This window comes from Daphnia pulex, chromosome 6, assembly GCF_021134715.1.
Source record: "Daphnia pulex isolate KAP4 chromosome 6, ASM2113471v1".
Classification (NCBI taxonomy): domain Eukaryota; kingdom Metazoa; phylum Arthropoda; class Branchiopoda; order Diplostraca; family Daphniidae; genus Daphnia; species Daphnia pulex.
The window spans coordinates 1,668,540-1,685,264 of NC_060022.1; the positions used below are offsets into that span (position 1 = coordinate 1,668,540).

The following is a 16,725-nucleotide window of genomic DNA, read 5'->3' on the forward strand; positions in this document are numbered from 1 at the left end:
CATTTTGTTTGGGATAGTTTGAATGCGTTTATTCATATATATAATTTGTATAAACCGAGCAATCGCCCGCGTGCTGACTAATTCATGACGCGCCGAATAACTGTATTATGCACAAAATTCACACTCACGAAGAAGAGAATTTGAACTAACAATGTACACATGACCATTTTTCATCACAACAATCACCGATCCGATGTGTCCACGATATATGATAAGAAGAAGTTTCTTATTAAATAACAAAACAACTGAGAAACAAGATTTGGGTAAACATGACGTGAGAGACAAGAAAGGTACTGTGGGAAATGCTGTGCTAACAAACACTAAATTTTTTGTAACAAACGGCAAAGTGATTTGCCGCCAGGAATAATATTATTATTATTAGAAATTAACTATACTCTAGTCACTGTAATTTTCTCGATATCACTGCTAGATTTGACGCGCCGGTGGTTGTCCGCCTGCGAATTTTTGAGCGTCCAGTCTCTGGCGTCGGAATAAATAGAAGAGGAGCTGGCCGATGCTGGTGCTCCAGCAGTGTCTGAGCTGTTGGCAATCAAGGCGTCACGATCGTCCGATGTTGCAATGCTCCCATTTCCTGAAACTGCTGTCGCAGCAGCAGCCGCAGCTGCAGCTCGGTCTTGCTTAATCTTTCGACCGAACGCCCTGCTCAATGATGCCTATAAAAGTCGAAGAAACAACGAGCGTGAGTTCCAAAGTTTAAAGACAGATAAGACAATATTCGTGACTTCTCTTACGTGAAAGCTCGCTCTAACGTTGGATTTGATGCCAAGCATGCTGCCGTTATTCTCCGCAGATCGGCCATAAATATCTTCCTGATTGGGTCCACTTGACACCAATCCCGTTGTAAAAGAGCGCGACAAATTTCGACCTAAACTGGCATTACCGTCCATTTTTTCCACTCGTTTCCGTTCGCTTCGAGCTTGTCGACTGCGTTGCTCGTACCTCGCTCTACACATAAATCATCATAACATTTTTATGACCCGCAGCACAAAAAAAAAAAGAGGGAAAAAACTAAAACGTGAATTTGGCACTAGAATTATACCGTGTTATTTGGACGAGCGATTCCAACTCGGTAGCTAAATGGCGACGTATAATGTTCTTTGACGTAGGAATGCCCATGGCGGTCGCCATGACGTCCGCATTAAACGTAGGATCCAGGATTACTAAAGCGCCATGAATACCGCTCTCTTTTCATTCAAATAAATCAGGTGTTCAGACAGCGGAACATAGGGCAATAAACATATGCGTTACATACCTCTAAGGTTGTCGGCGTATTCAGCCAAGTCGATGCCCCGTGCCCAGCTGATAAAACGTTGGTTGGTCCACACCAGAGGATCACAGTCAATCACATCACACTGTCTTCGTCTTTCGTTGATTGCCTGCCGGTCGTATTTGATCATACGAAGGAAAGTAATGCCTTGCACGATAGATGTTTGATGAGCTTTGCGGGTCACACCCAAATGCTTCTCCAATTCACGTTTGGTCAAATTGTCTAGTAGTCGGGCGTCCATTAGACAGGTGTGAAAGGCGTCAGCGTACTGCGTATATGCGGATAATAGTACTTTATTAATGACGTCATTAATCTTTCGAGCACACGTGAATGAACATTGTATACCTGAGTGAGTCCGATGTCGGTGAGCCATTCATTGGCGACCCACGAATTCCCGAGAGTTGACAAGAGCGGATAACGAACTGGTTGGCCAGGCCGCCGTTCTTCAATGGCCAGTCGGACTTTTTTGCGGTGCATGGCGTGATTGAGTCCTAATCCGGCTTCAATTTCAGTGTCCGATAGCTCAAGTAAAACTCTGCCACTCTTGATGTTTTCGGCACATGCGGGCAGATAACGGGCCATGCCCATGCCGAATTCTAACCAGGCCAAGACATGTCCAGCTTTCCAACGTTCGACAGCCCAGCTCTGGGCTTCGTCCCAGAATCGAAACCGGTCGGCCACCGTCTCCTCAGTCAATGGCGTGGTGCATAATGAACTGCGTGGGGACCAACTTCGCCTTGAATCCCGTTCCGACCGAGGTGGACCTTGTTTTTTCAATCAAAAACCACACGTCAATCAAAGTTTGTTATTCGGTTTCAGCAATCGAGGACACAACGCCGATTCCGTTGTCCCGAATCTTTTAATTTTTTCTAATGAAAAGAATGCGGGTGTTTTGTTATTCGTTTCAACTGTTTCAAGGATCACGAGATATTTAAGCGAGGATGTCTAGATATGAGAATAAAAGAGAAATATCATCCTGGCAGCACACTAAATAGGAGCGGCAACCAAACAGCTGTGCCGCATCGAGTTTTCTTCTGTAACTGAAACTCTTTATGGCTGAAAATGTAACCCAGAAGAGTTTAACCGGCGTGTTGGAACTTGATTCGCTCCTACCATTTAAAAACAAAAAAGGAGAATATACACTTTTCGACCTAAATGAACTTCCTGCCACACGAAGGCACTTGTCCATCACGACTAGTGGTGGTAGTCTGTGCTTTTAGCAGCTAGGTTCAAATCGTGAATTCAAATGTCAAAAACCCCTAAAAAGGGGTGTCGACGGGACTACTGGCGCGCGTGTTTCAAGACCAAACGCCCAACAAGTACACCCTCCACACAATTGGTTGGTTGAGAGAAAAAATCACGCAACATCTGCCAAGCGAGAAACGAGCACGTGATTCGACATAGGAACGACATGCACTGTCATAATCACGCAACGGATATAATAATGAACCCGCCAACTAAATTGGACGCGGAATTTAAAATAAAATATATACATCTTCCTTATAAAAATGTAAGTATCGCCATAAATTATGTTCTTACCTTCGTAGATGGAGAGATCGAGGGTTTTGCGTTGCTTGCTGGCTCGGGAAAAGACACGTGAAATGCTGCCCCAAGGTCCACCGTTGCGCGATATCGATTTGTTTAAAGTCAATTTGTTCATGGTTTTGCTACCGAAACTGGCCAAACTCAGCTGATCCGTCGACCTTATTTGTTTTGGTCATAAAAGATCAAGGCGGAGAGAAAGAGAGAGAGAAAAGTTTTTGAATAGACAAACTTTTTGGGAGTCAAAGTAGAAAGAAACTCGAGCACATACTTCCATCCGGAATCAGATGCCAGGGACTGGCATGTCAGCTCATCGAGTTTCCTAACGTCACCGGAATCCACCGTGGCCGCCGACACTGTGAGGATGTACAAACAAAACGAGTTAAAAATAAAAGATTTCAATTTGTGAAAGAGACCGGGTAAAAATGAATAATCTGTAAAACAAACCGACGGCCATTCAAAATATGTTTGGAAAAATTGTATATAAAGACTTACGCAGACTACCGGGCACGATCGAACTCATAGAAAGAGAATCAACATCAGCCATCAGTTGATCGACTAAAGCTGCTGCTATTGCTGCGCCTTTGCACAATAACAAAACATAACGAGTCAAATGAAAAATTTGGGACAAACTGTGCTCAAATTTGAACAAGTCCGGGTGTGTCCTTGTCGGGCGTTTAAAGATAAAAGCTACTAGCATGCAGTAACTACACTCTACGCGTCAATTATGCGTCCCGTCGTCCGTGTGTAAAAGCAGCTGTTGACAATTCGATCTTTATCGCATTAAATTACAGTCCGGCTCTATCAACAGCAGAAATTGCCATCCAACGCCAATCTAGATTTGAATTACTCTTTTTTAATAATTTGAAAATGATTGACGCCCTTATACTATAACAATGAAGCGCCGCCCTCGACATCGGACCATCGATCGCGATGATTGGACACTTAAAGCGCCAAAGTGTCACTAAATTGACATTGTGAGTGGGCCAGCACTGCCACACATAGAAATGTAGGACAAAGCATTCTTGATGATGACCTCGAGCTGCTACAACCCGCTCTTATACTGATGGCCATACCGTCATGATTACTGGGTGCGGTTATCGACGACCCGGCGGCCGCCGTCGTCGTAGCTTCACGCTGGCTCTCGTTGCTGCTGCTGTGATCGATCCGCGAATAAAGAGGCTCGTCGCAAGCATCTGACACGACGGCAGCGCTGTCCATGGAACTGATGCTCGATCTCTTGTGTCTCGCCGTCGTTGCTAGGGACGGACGTTGTTGTTGCTGCTGCTGGCCGCTATTAGCCACGGTCGACATGGCTATCGTCGGTGAAATCCGTTGGCCGGCCATCTGCTGTCGGCTCAATTGCTGTCGGATCTGGCGATTACGTTGCAAAGAGATAAATTAGATTTTAAGACGTCTTGGGGCGCGTCATTGAGAAGCCTTTGGTACGTGTGAAAGGCTCAAATGCCCAGGCGACTTTTTTTCTTTTTTACCTGGGCCAGTTCTTCTTGAAGTTGGTCGATTTTGGCGTCGCGGGCAGTCAATTGAGTTGTCACGGCGAGACAACGTTCGGCTTCGTCTCTTGCGTGCCGCAATATCGTCCATTTCTCCCGTTCCGCCTCGTTGCGTTCCTGTATTAATTGACGCAGGGCCGACTCGCTCTCCCGCATCCGCTGCAAACAACGAATCATCATTTTATTACGTCTTTCTCTACCAGGCTTTACGTTATAAATCACGGAGAAGGGTTTAATCATCCCGCAGTAAAAAAACAGACTACCGCAAACGCTTAAATTGAATTAAAAGGAATCATTTAAAAACAAAAATATTAAAAAAAAAAACATAAAAAATAAAAATAGACGGCCAATTTCGAATATTGCATACAAAGAAACCCCGCAGGAAGAAGAAGACTATTGTACATTTGCAAAGTATTGATCTGTTTGCTGGTGTGGAAGTTGATGGCGAAACCGAGCCCCAAATTCAATGGCAGATTATTATCCAAGTGGTAATCAAGGACTGGGGGTCTCTTTATTCTCTCATCTCTTTATGTCTGTCGTTCTCTCTCTTCCTTGTTCCATCTTGGAAATGACGGACGAGAAACGAGTCAGCAGCTCCGAGCTTTTACTGTGTCTTTTATGCTATCGATCGTCGCCGTTGTTGAAGAGTTTTCATCCTTTCTGTCGTTCTTCAAATGTTGAGAGCTTTCTTTCGTTTTATTCAAGTCGAGCTATTGGATTTTGGAGAGCTCTTCCCTGTACACATCTGCCTCACCAATCTAGATGCTGTTCTCACTCACGACGACGACGTCTATCGCCAATGAAGTGCGTGTAGACTCGATACCGTACATATCTAGGGGGTGATTTCTATTTGACGATCGCAAAATTGTGTTACAGTGATCCATTTTCAGCCTGTTACAGATATGGGAACTATGATGAAAAGATTGGATTTCTATTGCCTATTGAAACGGGCTCGAATCACGAATCATATTCTATTGATTATTTCAAGTGCAATTGCATACTGATGGATGAATGATGCACGAGAAAAACGGTTATCTTTCTTTGACTTTCTTGGAATTTACCAGAGCATTGAATATTGAAACGAGCTGGGAGGAAATCTCAAGAAAAGCGAAGAAGAATTAATTAATTCCAAGAAGACGGAATTCAAAACATTATGGAATATAGTAAAGGTGATCATCAAGAGAGCTCCTAGATTACGCGCACAGGTGCTCTCAAGTACTGTGTGTGTAGCCCTGGCGTTACACGCTTCAATTAACAAGTTCCAGGGGGGTTATGTGAAGCTCGCCGGGCGTGAGTTGAAAAAAAAAAGAGTATAGAGTAGATAGATTGTAGTACCGGAGAGAGCTATAGACCTCCCGACCGCATTTCCCCACCGGAAAAATGAGCCAACCCAGAGAGCACCGTCGACTATACATATACTGTGGGATTAAATAATACAGTGGCAAAAAGAAACAGGGTTACAATCTTCCCCCAACACTCCTTCCGGGAAATCACGACAATTTAATGATGAGAGAAACACAAAAAGCCTGAAGAAATGAACCTCCTGGCTTTTTGACCTCTTCTCGCCGTTATTCCGGCACCAGTACCTCCCACCTACTTTGGCATCGATAGTATAGATATTACACAGCACTCACCTTCTCATAAGCACGGATGAACTCCCTCAACTCTTTTTCTTTGTCTTCTAGCGTGGCGTAGAGCTGCTTCATTTGATTCAGCACGTCGAATTTCTCGGCTTTCAATCGTTTCCGGTCCGCCTTCAGAGCTGAAACAAACAAAAACAATAAACATTTGAAACGAATTTTTAACAAGAAAAACAATTTCCTTTTTTTCTGCTTATGAAGAAAATTTAAATTTAGAAACAAGAAAAACACTGTGGATAGATAAGAGCAGTGGTGCCGGCGTAGAGGTTCCCAACTGTCTTACATTATCGATCCGCATGAGTTTGCGCAGCGCGTTTCAAGCTTCAACAAACAAACCGCTATGGTGAACAACATTAGAACTTTGTCACGTGGCTGATTGTTTGCATCTGGTCACTGCCAACCGTCTCTATACACAGCCCCCAGCCAGAATAATAATGCACACACACTAGATACTATACTCTACGTCTGACCGCACTTTAGTTAGATACCATCGCCAAGCTGACTTTTTTTTTTTACCAAAAGATCAAGGCGGATGAAAGAAGCCTTTTGTTAATGCACTTTTCTTCATCCAGCCGAAACTATGCCATCGCTATGTCTCCATCTTTTGTCAAAGAAAAGCTGTGCGACTTTTCAATGGATTTCCGATGACAAGAAATTTGGAGAATGGCGAGTTTCCAAATTCACGTTCATCATATACACGGGCACAAAAGATGTGGCGTTTTTTTTGAAATCATCAAACGTAGTCACGTTCAATGACTTGCAATCATTTCAACGATCGTCATGTGATTTGTCGAGCGGAAAACGTTGGATTAAAAAATAAGTTTTTTTTTTTTTTCAAAAATGATTTAACAGACCTGAAAGAGCTTCGCGTGCATGTTTCAATTCCGTTTCTAGATTTTTGATATGTTGTTGGGTCGCCTTGACATCGTCCGTGGCTTCGCCCGACGTTCCATTGAATTTCTCTCCATTGGTTTTCGGAGTCGTCCGGCCACCGTCTCCGTTGATGGTCGACATGTCAAATCTGGTTGTAGAGAAACACACAAAAATATGGAAAAATCAACCAAAAGTCACGACTTGATCGAATTTCCACCACTTGATTGACACAATCTCACATTACGACATGTGTGTTAGTCACTTAAATATTCCATTTGGGGGTGGGGAGAAAAGAATAGGCGGCTAAGCTAAAAAAGATCACTGCTAACTGACTATACACACATCTTCGGATGGGATTTTTCCCGGCTTGTTATTCCCTTTCTAGGTCATGTTACAATGCTTTTGGTTATTCGTATTCACCACACAGTCCTTGGACGACGACTAGCTGACCGAAATTGGAGATTACAGTGGGGGTAAGACACATAACGTCTGGCAAAGTTTGTAAGCATCACGCGGGAAATCTCGAGATCAATACCCCAAGTTACACAATACCACCTGCACTTATTTTTTCCTTTCCCCCCTATTGACCACTCCACCTTTAACACACACAAAAGGTGCGCGGGGATCGAGGCCGTTTTCGAATGATGGCCTGCGGCTAATCAATAGGTAAGAAAAAAGGAGGGCATTTCCTTAAGGGGGTGGATGTGGGGTGGAGAGGGAAAAAAAAGTGAAGGTTAGGTCTGATAACGCACCTTTAAAAGTTTTTTAAGTTATTATCTCCACGACGAGGAGGGGAAAGGAATTTAATATATAACGAAATAAGGAAAAACAAAAAGTAAAAACGCATGGAGATTCTCTTTCAAAACGTAATACTGGCGGTCAGCTTTTGTGCCTTATCGGTCAACTGTGAGATGCTGAGGCATAATAACATTCCTTAAAAGATTTCCATTGGATATAAGTTACCTGTAGATTTTGTGTGGAGCCGTGAAGAATCAACCGCCGAAGGCTTCCAACTGATTATTTTCTCTCTCTCTCACCACAGAAGAACACAGAAAAACTTTGATTCTTCGTGCAGTATCTTCACCAACTGCATCGAAGCGGATATCACCATGTAAAAACCAAGCAGATGATTATTCACGTGACACAATCCGAGCGGAATATATAAATCACTCACTCACGAGGGAAAAACTCAAAGAAAAAACCGAAACAAATGGCTCACGTAATTTAAGTATATAAAAGATGAATAAATAAAAGACAACTAAAAAAAAATAACGAGGGAGGGAAAGAAAAACGACGGCACACACAGGAACGAACACACACACCAACACAAGAGCCAACAACAAACCGGTACCGAGTCTACCGACTTCTATCGTCTACTGCTGGTTTTACCCCCCTCGACACAGGGTGGCCCCATACTCACGTTCGGACGACATTTTTATTTAGGCTTGGCGCATAGTGTAGTTTGTCTAAGCTTTTGTCTGTGTGTTTCAATTTGAGAGGTTGGCTACTGTTCCAGCTATCAAGCTAAATTAAAAGCGGATTATTTTTTCTTTTCGTCCCGACTGTTCTCGTCTCACGTTCCTCTCTCTCCCCTCCAAACTCCGCTGGCGTTTCTATTCACTACCCAATATACTTTTCTTTTCCCTCTCTCTCGTCACAGGCACAAGCATATACACACAACTGTATTGATCGTTTTCATCATCCAGCGTTACCAGACACTTTGAAGCGCGCGCGCTGATTCGTCACACACACAACTCCCGGTTGCTTCTTCTTCTTCGACGACGCACGTACAACTCGTTTACTACACACGAGAAATGAGTCATCCGCTTCTTTTGAATTCAGCCCCCACAGTTGAGAAATGTCATGTCAATTTTAAATAGATTATTATTCCCCAAATGGAATTTAAAAAATACAGCTCACGAAAAATCTATCAAATTCAATTTCCAAGTATAAAATCTTATATAAAGATTTTTGCGCAACCGCCTGTTTTCTCGGAAACTTTCATTTTTTTTCTTCCTTCTTCCGGTCGGGAAGTCCGTCTGTCCCCCCCTAGACTGCACGCACGCAGGGTGACTTACAGATCCTTTTTGAATAGAAAAAAATAAAAGGGCAAGAGAGAGAATATAAGCTCCATCAGTTCTGGCAACGGCGCCAAATCGGTGCGATGAAGTAAAAAAGAAGAAAAAGGGAAAGAAGAAAAGGATTTGTAGAGAGGGGGGATGATGATGAGGACAAGACGGACATCCATCTTTCAGCATTACCGGAGCAGCTCTTTTCATAGTCGACGTCGCCTTGTGCTTTCCATCAACTCCTTTGATGTTTTTCTTCTTCTTCTTCTCCGGGGGTGTACCTTTTAAACTTCTTCCTTTTGTTTTGGGTTGTGTGACAGCGCAAGCACGACACGTTCACTTTTGTTTGGGTGTTCGACTTGTTTTTTTTTATTGTGCTAGTAAGTGGCAATGTTTGAAGACACGAGGAATGAAAGGAAGAGAGCAGGGTGAGGATTGTTTTTAGGACATAGTCGGGGTTCGGAAATAGACTTATTGTGTGTGTGTGTGCGTGTGTGTGTGTGTTTTTCGGTTATTGTGGAATGGCACTTCAAGGCTCCCTTTTCTTTTTTTAAAAAATTTCTCGTCTATACTAATGGAGCACTCATGAAACCCGAAAATTGGTGTAGATGCAACTAGCGTTATACATTTTGTTTAAATTTTTTGTGCTATTGGTCCTCTTGAGTGGACGTATTAGGACAGGTTGCCGGTTTAGCCCGATGGGTGTTGACGGCCTCAATCGGCATGCGGATTTCTTCCATTTTACAACCGTAAGCCACCGGCGTCAACTTGATTATGGTGTGAAGAGGCACTTCAATGTACGGCAGTTGATCTACATTTCAAAAAAAGTGTTGCGTGATTGCGGCACTTTTTAAATTATACTACAAGAACAAGAAAAAAGAAAGTCGCACCTGCAGTACGATCCAAGAAATAGGCCAAGAGGCAGCGCAGCACAGCCTGGTGTCCGATGACAAGTACATTCTTTTGCCTCTCAAGTTCCATGATGACGGGCTCTAGGCGAGCGACGAGATCCTCATAAGATTCGCCTCGTGGATAACGATAATGAAATTTGTCCAGATCTCGGTTACGGAACTCGTCTGGATGCTTGCTCTCGATTTCTTCGTACGTCATTTCCTCACAAATGCCCTACACATCAAATGTCAGAGCCCATCAATCAGGGTGATAGATTATTAGTCATCCCGTCGAATTACAATAACTTACAGCATCGATTTCGTTGAGAGCCTTCCAGCGCTCTTGAGGCGCTTCGATATAGCTGGCCGTTTGAATGGTTCGCTTCATCCATGACGTCCATACTTTGAGATCACGGATGCGTTGTTTTTTGACGAAATCGCCAAGGGTTTTGGCGTAGTTCCAGCCCTTTTCAGACAAGTCAGAGTCTCCGCCGATCTTCCCTTGAAGGTTGTGACAGCTCTCGCCATGCTGAAAAGAGAGACAACAAAAAATTGAAGTTTAAGAGGTGGCCAAAAATGGGCATTGGTTTAAACTTACGCGAGTCAGATAAATTGTGCGCGGAAGAATGTGTATGTTCATGAGATAGTAAATAACTCGACTCTGAATGTGACCCTCGTGACGATGCACCAACACTTTGGCCCCTGAAAAACCAATAAAAATAAACCTTGAAATGATATTGAGGCTGTTTAAACTGAAGAACATACCAGTGTTAAAAATTTTCATGAAACTGAAATGAGATTCGAGTATTTCATCCAACGGCTCGTACAGGGCTTCGTAATGTTGAATGCGCAACAGGAAATCGTTGAGCACTGTTTCATTTTCGACATCCTTGTAGTCGGGACTGTTGACTTTAACCTCTTTTATGGTGGCCTGTACAATTTTGGGGTCATTACAAATCGATTCGACAAAGAGCAACTTGTAGCCCATTTTCTCCACTACGATGGAATGGATCATACGGCGTCGGTCACGTGTCGTGTTGGTCGCGTCAAAAACCTGCACGCAAGCCAAACATCCGATTTAGTAACTACTTTGAAGGTCGGATGTCAAAAGTGTCGAGTTTGACTTACTGCCACTTCGCCACCACTGCGTCACACAACCAGCCGGCAAGTTGTACATGTTAACAAACATTTTTTAAGTATCAAACCATAAATAATAAAATGTTTTAATTACGAAATTTCGATCCATTCGCATGCATCCTCTAACGCATCCATAGCGACCCGTTCACGCAACGCCATCGCTTCCGTGTTGTCCGGACGGAAAAAGTCATGACTCTTGTAGGCTTCAGTGGCTTGACGGCGGTACTCTCCCAAATTGAAAACTGTCGGGAGCAAGCAAGAAAATCCATTAGAGGGGGATATTATTGTTCGTTCAAAATCAATATTCTTTGATCCGGAAATTCAATAAAACAAATTGAAAAAGCCAGTGCACAAGTTAAAAAGGTCAACTCTTTTTAATATTATTATCGAACGTGAATTGAATGGGAAATTGCGATGTTGATGCCATCTAGCGCTCACCTTTGGTGTTGATGCCAATCCAGTTCAGGTAGCGACTCAACTTCTTACCCATGTAAGTTTTTCCGCGAGCAGGTAAACCGACGAGGGCAATCACATGAGGCGTATTGACATAGTTGACGCGCTCACCTGTCGTCGTCAACAGAAAAACATGACCACGAAAAACATTTCTGTGCACACATCAAACAACATTGTAACCCGAGAAGGACCGTCAAAAAAACCTTAAAAACGTTCCTGACAAAATACAATAGCAAAAATGTGTGTCTTCTCTTTTTTCCCCTTGGAAACTGAAATCTACTTCTCTAACAATACCCTTAGTCCCAAGGTCGAAACGGTCAGGAAAAAACAAAAATTTACAAAAGGCGAATGGCCGCCTGGAATGTTTAAGAATGCATTGGAAATAAATGCGCAGGGCAAAGGCATGGGGGATGTTGTTTACCGATTCTTATGGAGTGACACCTTTGCCGAAAGTCACTTGCTGGTGCCAGGATTTTCTCCGGTTGTGCAGCTGTAGCCATTTCTATAGTAACGAGATATCTAGGCCAAACCCCGGCAAATGGGACTCACAAACACTCAAATGACTACAGCGACTTCTGATTCACACTTAACCCGTTTCCTATTTGAGCCTTGTCGTTTTCAGTCAAAGAAGTTGGACAGGAATCAAGTTCAAACCGCCCACTAATCTACGAAGCGTAATTTAGTTCACTGTTTTAAGACTGTGCCAGCAATATTGGCCGACTTCTTTTCCCCTCAAACTATCAGACAGCTTTAAATCCTACAGGGGGTTCTGGCATCGACTCTCTCGCTCTGACTCTTATCGATGTGTTTTGTATGCTCGTCTGCTAGATCACGTGATTACACTGTGGGAATCACGACAATTTATCGTGCGAGCGAAAGCCGAAACACAAAATCGTTTAAAGAATATTAAGTAGTTTTTAATATTAAAAAAAAATCGGACAATTTTTGCGATAGATGCGGCAACCCAGTTTGACAGAAGAAATTTAAAAATTTTAAAAATTATATAAAGGACAAAATAAAAATTGTATTACCATTTCTCCAAATTGTAGTGGATTGAACTCTCCCTTTGTTGGATCGCAAGGTCAACCATTTCCGTTGGAACCCTTCAAGCAATTCATCGATTATATCACTTTTCGTTGTCACTTGCTCGGATTTAACTGGATGTAGCGATGTGGCAGTTGCGTCTGTACGACGAAGGTCATTTCCCGGTGGATCAGTGGGAAGAACTGGTGTATTCACACACTCGAGCGGAGATTTGGCCATTTTCTTTAGGGAAACTGCATTCCCATTAGTCTCCCATCGTATTTGTCCATTATCAGACCGCCGACCCACTTCCATGACGACCAGCTGCTCTGCAAGCTTTAAAACCTAAGTGGAATGTTAAAGATTATTAGAGGATAATTGAGGTGTAGTTTGTCGGTGTTCCTTGTTCAGATGGCGACGAACGACTGAAGGTTCAACTTGCCCTTTTTCGCATTACCCGCTTTTGAAAAAAGCGATTCAAGTCCAGATGGAGGTGTAAGTGCACTTCTTCATTCACTACAATTGGCGGAGCAATGCGCCAGAAAGCAATTTGGATTGGCCAGCCACATAAATTTGCGAGTTATCAACCTTGGGATATCAAAATTTTTCGGCATCATCAGAAAAATAAAAGATTCATTGCAAGCGAAACCGCAAGCTCTGTGCAAGGGAAACCCCAAAAGAAGTCATTACCGCGTTCATTCCACGAAAGGATTTCGTTGTAGTTGTACGTATGTTGCAATCAGCCGGGAGGAAACCCTGAATGAAACCCTAGAACACGACATTCATCAAATGGTTAAAGTCCCATTAAAATCGGATGGTTATTCATCCGCTGCTAACATTAGCTTGCCACAAGTGTCCCAATTACTTTGCTGATTTCCGTTATTACTCTGCGTCGTCATATTTCAAATATCCAAAGGACTCGTCCAAAGGGTAATGTTCTCGAGCTTTTTGCTAATTCAGATTCCGCCATTACATCTGACACGACAAATTGCTTCTTTCTTTTCAAACGGTGTCTTGTTTACTTCAAAACGATTGAAAATCGAACAATTTTTAAGAGAGGATAAACAGGTTCACGGATTCATCCACAACAGTACAAGAATACGACGTTCAAAAATTAATTTTCAAAAGAGTGTAGATTAACTTATTTCGATGAATACGTAAGACTCTTTTGGCCACCCTTTCTGTGGATTCTGTTATTGCTATGTCCGGGACCACCTCTTCGGTTTTTGCCACCACGGCCTCTTCCTCGACCCCGACCGCGTCCATCACCATCTTCACGCAGTGCGCTCCTTTTAAAAGCGTGATAATCAACCTGGGAATAATCAAATGGTTCGAAATTAGCCCCGCTGTCATTTCCTGCTTCTTTGCTCGCCGGTCGTTTTAATGATTTTTTCTTCATTCCTGGATTGGGGCTCTTGGATGTTGCTGGATTAGGGCTCTTGGATGCTGACGGCACTACTGCATCCGCCGACTTTTTCGATGGGGAGCTGGAGTTTGATGGAATTACAGATGTTTCAGGAGTAGCCGTTACTCGTTTAGTACTCCCTACTTTCTTCTTCTTCTTGTTAAGTCCCTGCGCTTTCAACGCCAACTTCTTTTTCTTCGCAGGAACTACTGCTACTGCTTCCGCCTCTTCTTCCATCGCTTCCGCTTCACGCTGGGCATCGGGTGTTGAATGCGCCACTTCTTCCATGAAATGTTGGCGCAACTTTTCGACACGTTGTGCTTCTGCGGCTTCTTCGGCCGACTTTAGAGCTCTGACACGAATATATCTCGTGTATGGAGAAACAAAATTAGTTGATACATTTGTCACGATGCCAGAATGAGCCGATTCGGCGAAGATTAGAGCTTGTGGGAACTCTTTTACAGTGACGCGGACTCCAAACTCCTCGGATCTTGACGCCATTGATTCGATCGTTTGCGGATTCAGCAGAGTGGGTAGGTCGTCTCGGATGTCCTGAGAATGTGTCAAGTCGTGCATACAATAAAGGGGGTCTTCGGTGTCTTGATCCAATGGAGTCGGCATCATTTTCGGGATGGCTAATGGCTGGCCGTGATGTTGTAGAGTGGCGAGAGGCATTTCTCTGGCTTTTAATATGATTCCATGGAGATGAAGTAAATGCTGACGAACGAGCGAAGGGATAGGTGAACAACAGGCAAGGATACCTTGCATCTCCTTAGGTAGAACATCGGCGATTTGTAACAACATGTGTTTGGGTAGAACAAAACCAGTGCTCTCGTCTTCTTCTCGAGCTATTCGATCGCGCCAAGCAAACAGTTCTTTTAATGCAAACAGCTGACGTTCGTTGAAAATCTTCTTGCTGAGCCTATACAATTCCAAGTGACTTTCGGCAGTGATAGGGGGAATTCTGTAACGTTTGAGACAAACCAGTCGGCTGTTTTGCCAAACTGCTGTCAGCAAATTATCTCCTGTTCCCTTCATCTTCAAATCCTTTTTCATCTTTTCGTAAATGTATCCTAGGTAGTGGGTATCTTCTCGAGCATAATTGACCATTTGCTCAGGCAAGGGACGAATTCGCCAATCGGCTAGCTGGTATTGTTTGTCAGCAATAACTTGGCAATAATGACGAAGGAGGAAGGACAAGGACAGCTGTGCAAAACCCAATAATTTGGCAGCGTGATAAGTGTCAAAAAGATTAACGACGTAGATACCGAAATCGCGCTGAAGCCACTGAATATCCATATCAGCTCCATGAAAAATCTAAACGAAAACCAACAAAATAAGTTTGTTACTTCTTCAATTAAACAGTTAGCTCATACCTTAACAATCTTTGGGTTGCAGAAAACTTCATTTAAAGGCTGTAGTTGATCCCATAGCTCTAAAGTGTCTATAATGTAGTCAGAACTGCTTGTTGAAATTTGCATTAAGCATGTTAGGCCTTGAAAGGATCTATATGAATGGGCCTGGCAATAAATAATTAAGGAACTTAATAAGGTTCACCAATTTAAAAACTGCTAGACAGTGAATAATACCTCCAGATCTACAGCAATCACAGTTTCCTCAAGCAAAACTTTCAAAAGACTTTTTAAACCTTCTTCAGTATCTATCATTACCAAAGGGATTTCTTGAACACTTGGGAATGGAGGCACTTCATCAAGTACGGTGAAGAACTTTGGATCCGGTGTAAAACGTTCCAATTCAAATTCGTACGGATGGCTAAACTCTTCATCGCCCAAGTCATTCAATTCTAATAGTATCGCCAGTGGTTTCAACGAATGAGGCTTATCTTTGATTTTGGGGATAAACGGTCCAGGTGAATTCTTGATTTTCTCTTTGAATTTCAACTGTGGTCTCAGAATGTTTTTAGCAGAAAGAAGTTTGTAAGAGGTTGCTGGTGAACTCTGTAAACAAGATGAATACTTTATAGATTCAGCATCTAAGACAACAATTGGTATGAAAAACTAGATACCACAGAATGCCGATTCCAACTGCCATTAATATTTGTAGTTTTTGCCATCATCTCAACAACTACAGTTTCTGCTTGTTTTTTTAATCCAGCAGCTTCATCTAGAGAAAGATTCTGAAACGAAAGCAGTTTTTTTTAACAGGTGTAAAATTCTAATAATTCCTAGTAGCATACTATTCGCTCCATCAAGATGTCATTGTTGTCCGACACCAGCTCCATCTGCTCTTCCAAATCCAATTTTCCCACCTTTCCTGTTAGTCCATAGTGTCCGTAAATTGTGGTCATCCTTGACAAATAAAAATTTTAGGATCAAACAAAATTCTTATACTTAACGGTAGCTGTAACTCACAAGTTAGTAATGCGACCACCAAATTCTTTCATTGCGCTGGCATATGCTGGATAACTTTGGTAGTAATCCCAGTCTGAACCACTACTTGGTAATTCATTAGAGTACTTTGTGACCTTCATTGCACTTTGAAATAATTTCTAAATAAACAGAGAAAATCAAGTTGTGACTGATATGAAATTTCAAAATGTTTGGCCAGCCAATGCTCTACCTGTTGAACCTCTTGGGCATTTCCATTCTTCTCACTTTCTTTTTCACTCATTTTAAAAATATTCTCTGATCATCAATTGCAACAAAATCTTATTGCGATTATTCACAGAAAACATTAAGCACGTGAATCGCCTTGTTTCAGTCTCGCCGTTGACCAAAGAATCATGCTTTCAGAATCCACTTGTCGTCTGCTACATTATGCATGTAATACACCGTTAGTTAAACAGTTGATTTATTTATTATTAAACTTAAAAAGGATCTATATTACTTAATTAATTGAATATCTATGAACAAGTAAAATATTTAGTAAAT

General features: G+C 42.5%; 3 protein-coding genes across 6 annotated transcripts; all 3 read right to left on the reverse strand.

The window, feature by feature from the left end:
• Window positions 1-2: 2 nt before the first annotated feature.
• Window positions 3-9,150, reverse strand: LOC124195581 (kazrin-like). 3 transcript variants are annotated; one of them, XM_046590059.1, is made up of 14 exons: window positions 8,036-9,150; window positions 7,821-7,944; window positions 6,839-7,005; window positions 5,979-6,106; window positions 4,324-4,503; window positions 3,907-4,204; window positions 3,326-3,412; window positions 3,102-3,186; window positions 2,828-2,991; window positions 1,634-2,052; window positions 1,274-1,556; window positions 1,061-1,205; window positions 753-966; window positions 3-674 (listed from the first exon to the last, which is right to left on the reverse strand). In XM_046590059.1, exons 3-14 carry the CDS (start codon window positions 6,996-6,998, stop codon window positions 390-392), a joined length of 2,448 nt encoding a protein of 815 aa, XP_046446015.1. In that variant the 5' UTR covers window positions 6,999-7,005; window positions 7,821-7,944; window positions 8,036-9,150; the 3' UTR covers window positions 3-389. The 3 variants fall into 3 exon arrangements, with proteins under 3 accessions (XP_046446015.1, XP_046446014.1, XP_046446016.1); XM_046590058.1 differs by having other exon boundaries at window positions 8,032-9,150; XM_046590060.1 differs by lacking the exon at window positions 3,326-3,412 and having other exon boundaries at window positions 8,032-9,150.
• Window positions 9,151-9,271: 121 nt separating this feature from the next.
• LOC124195583 (6-phosphofructo-2-kinase/fructose-2,6-bisphosphatase 1-like) lies at window positions 9,272-12,996 on the reverse strand. Of its 2 annotated transcripts, XM_046590063.1 has the most exons (10): window positions 12,887-12,996; window positions 12,438-12,774; window positions 11,392-11,517; window positions 11,048-11,195; window positions 10,945-10,960; window positions 10,582-10,870; window positions 10,415-10,518; window positions 10,127-10,345; window positions 9,817-10,051; window positions 9,515-9,737 (listed from the first exon to the last, which is right to left on the reverse strand). In XM_046590063.1, exons 2-10 carry the CDS (start codon window positions 12,742-12,744, stop codon window positions 9,574-9,576), a joined length of 1,608 nt encoding a protein of 535 aa, XP_046446019.1. In that variant the 5' UTR covers window positions 12,745-12,774; window positions 12,887-12,996; the 3' UTR covers window positions 9,515-9,573. The 2 variants fall into 2 exon arrangements, with proteins under 2 accessions (XP_046446018.1, XP_046446019.1); XM_046590062.1 differs by lacking the exons at window positions 12,438-12,774; window positions 12,887-12,996 and adding an exon at window positions 11,828-12,220 and having other exon boundaries at window positions 9,272-9,737.
• Window positions 12,997-13,424: 428 nt separating this feature from the next.
• On the reverse strand, window positions 13,425-16,648 carry LOC124195580 (exosome component 10-like). The gene is made up of 7 exons (XM_046590057.1): window positions 16,415-16,648; window positions 16,207-16,343; window positions 16,032-16,143; window positions 15,861-15,971; window positions 15,424-15,792; window positions 15,211-15,354; window positions 13,425-15,151 (listed from the first exon to the last, which is right to left on the reverse strand). The coding sequence occupies exons 1-7, from the start codon at window positions 16,463-16,465 to the stop codon at window positions 13,571-13,573; spliced, it is 2,505 nt and encodes an 834-aa protein (XP_046446013.1). The 5' UTR covers window positions 16,466-16,648; the 3' UTR covers window positions 13,425-13,570.
• Between the last annotated feature and the right edge of the window lie 77 nt (window positions 16,649-16,725).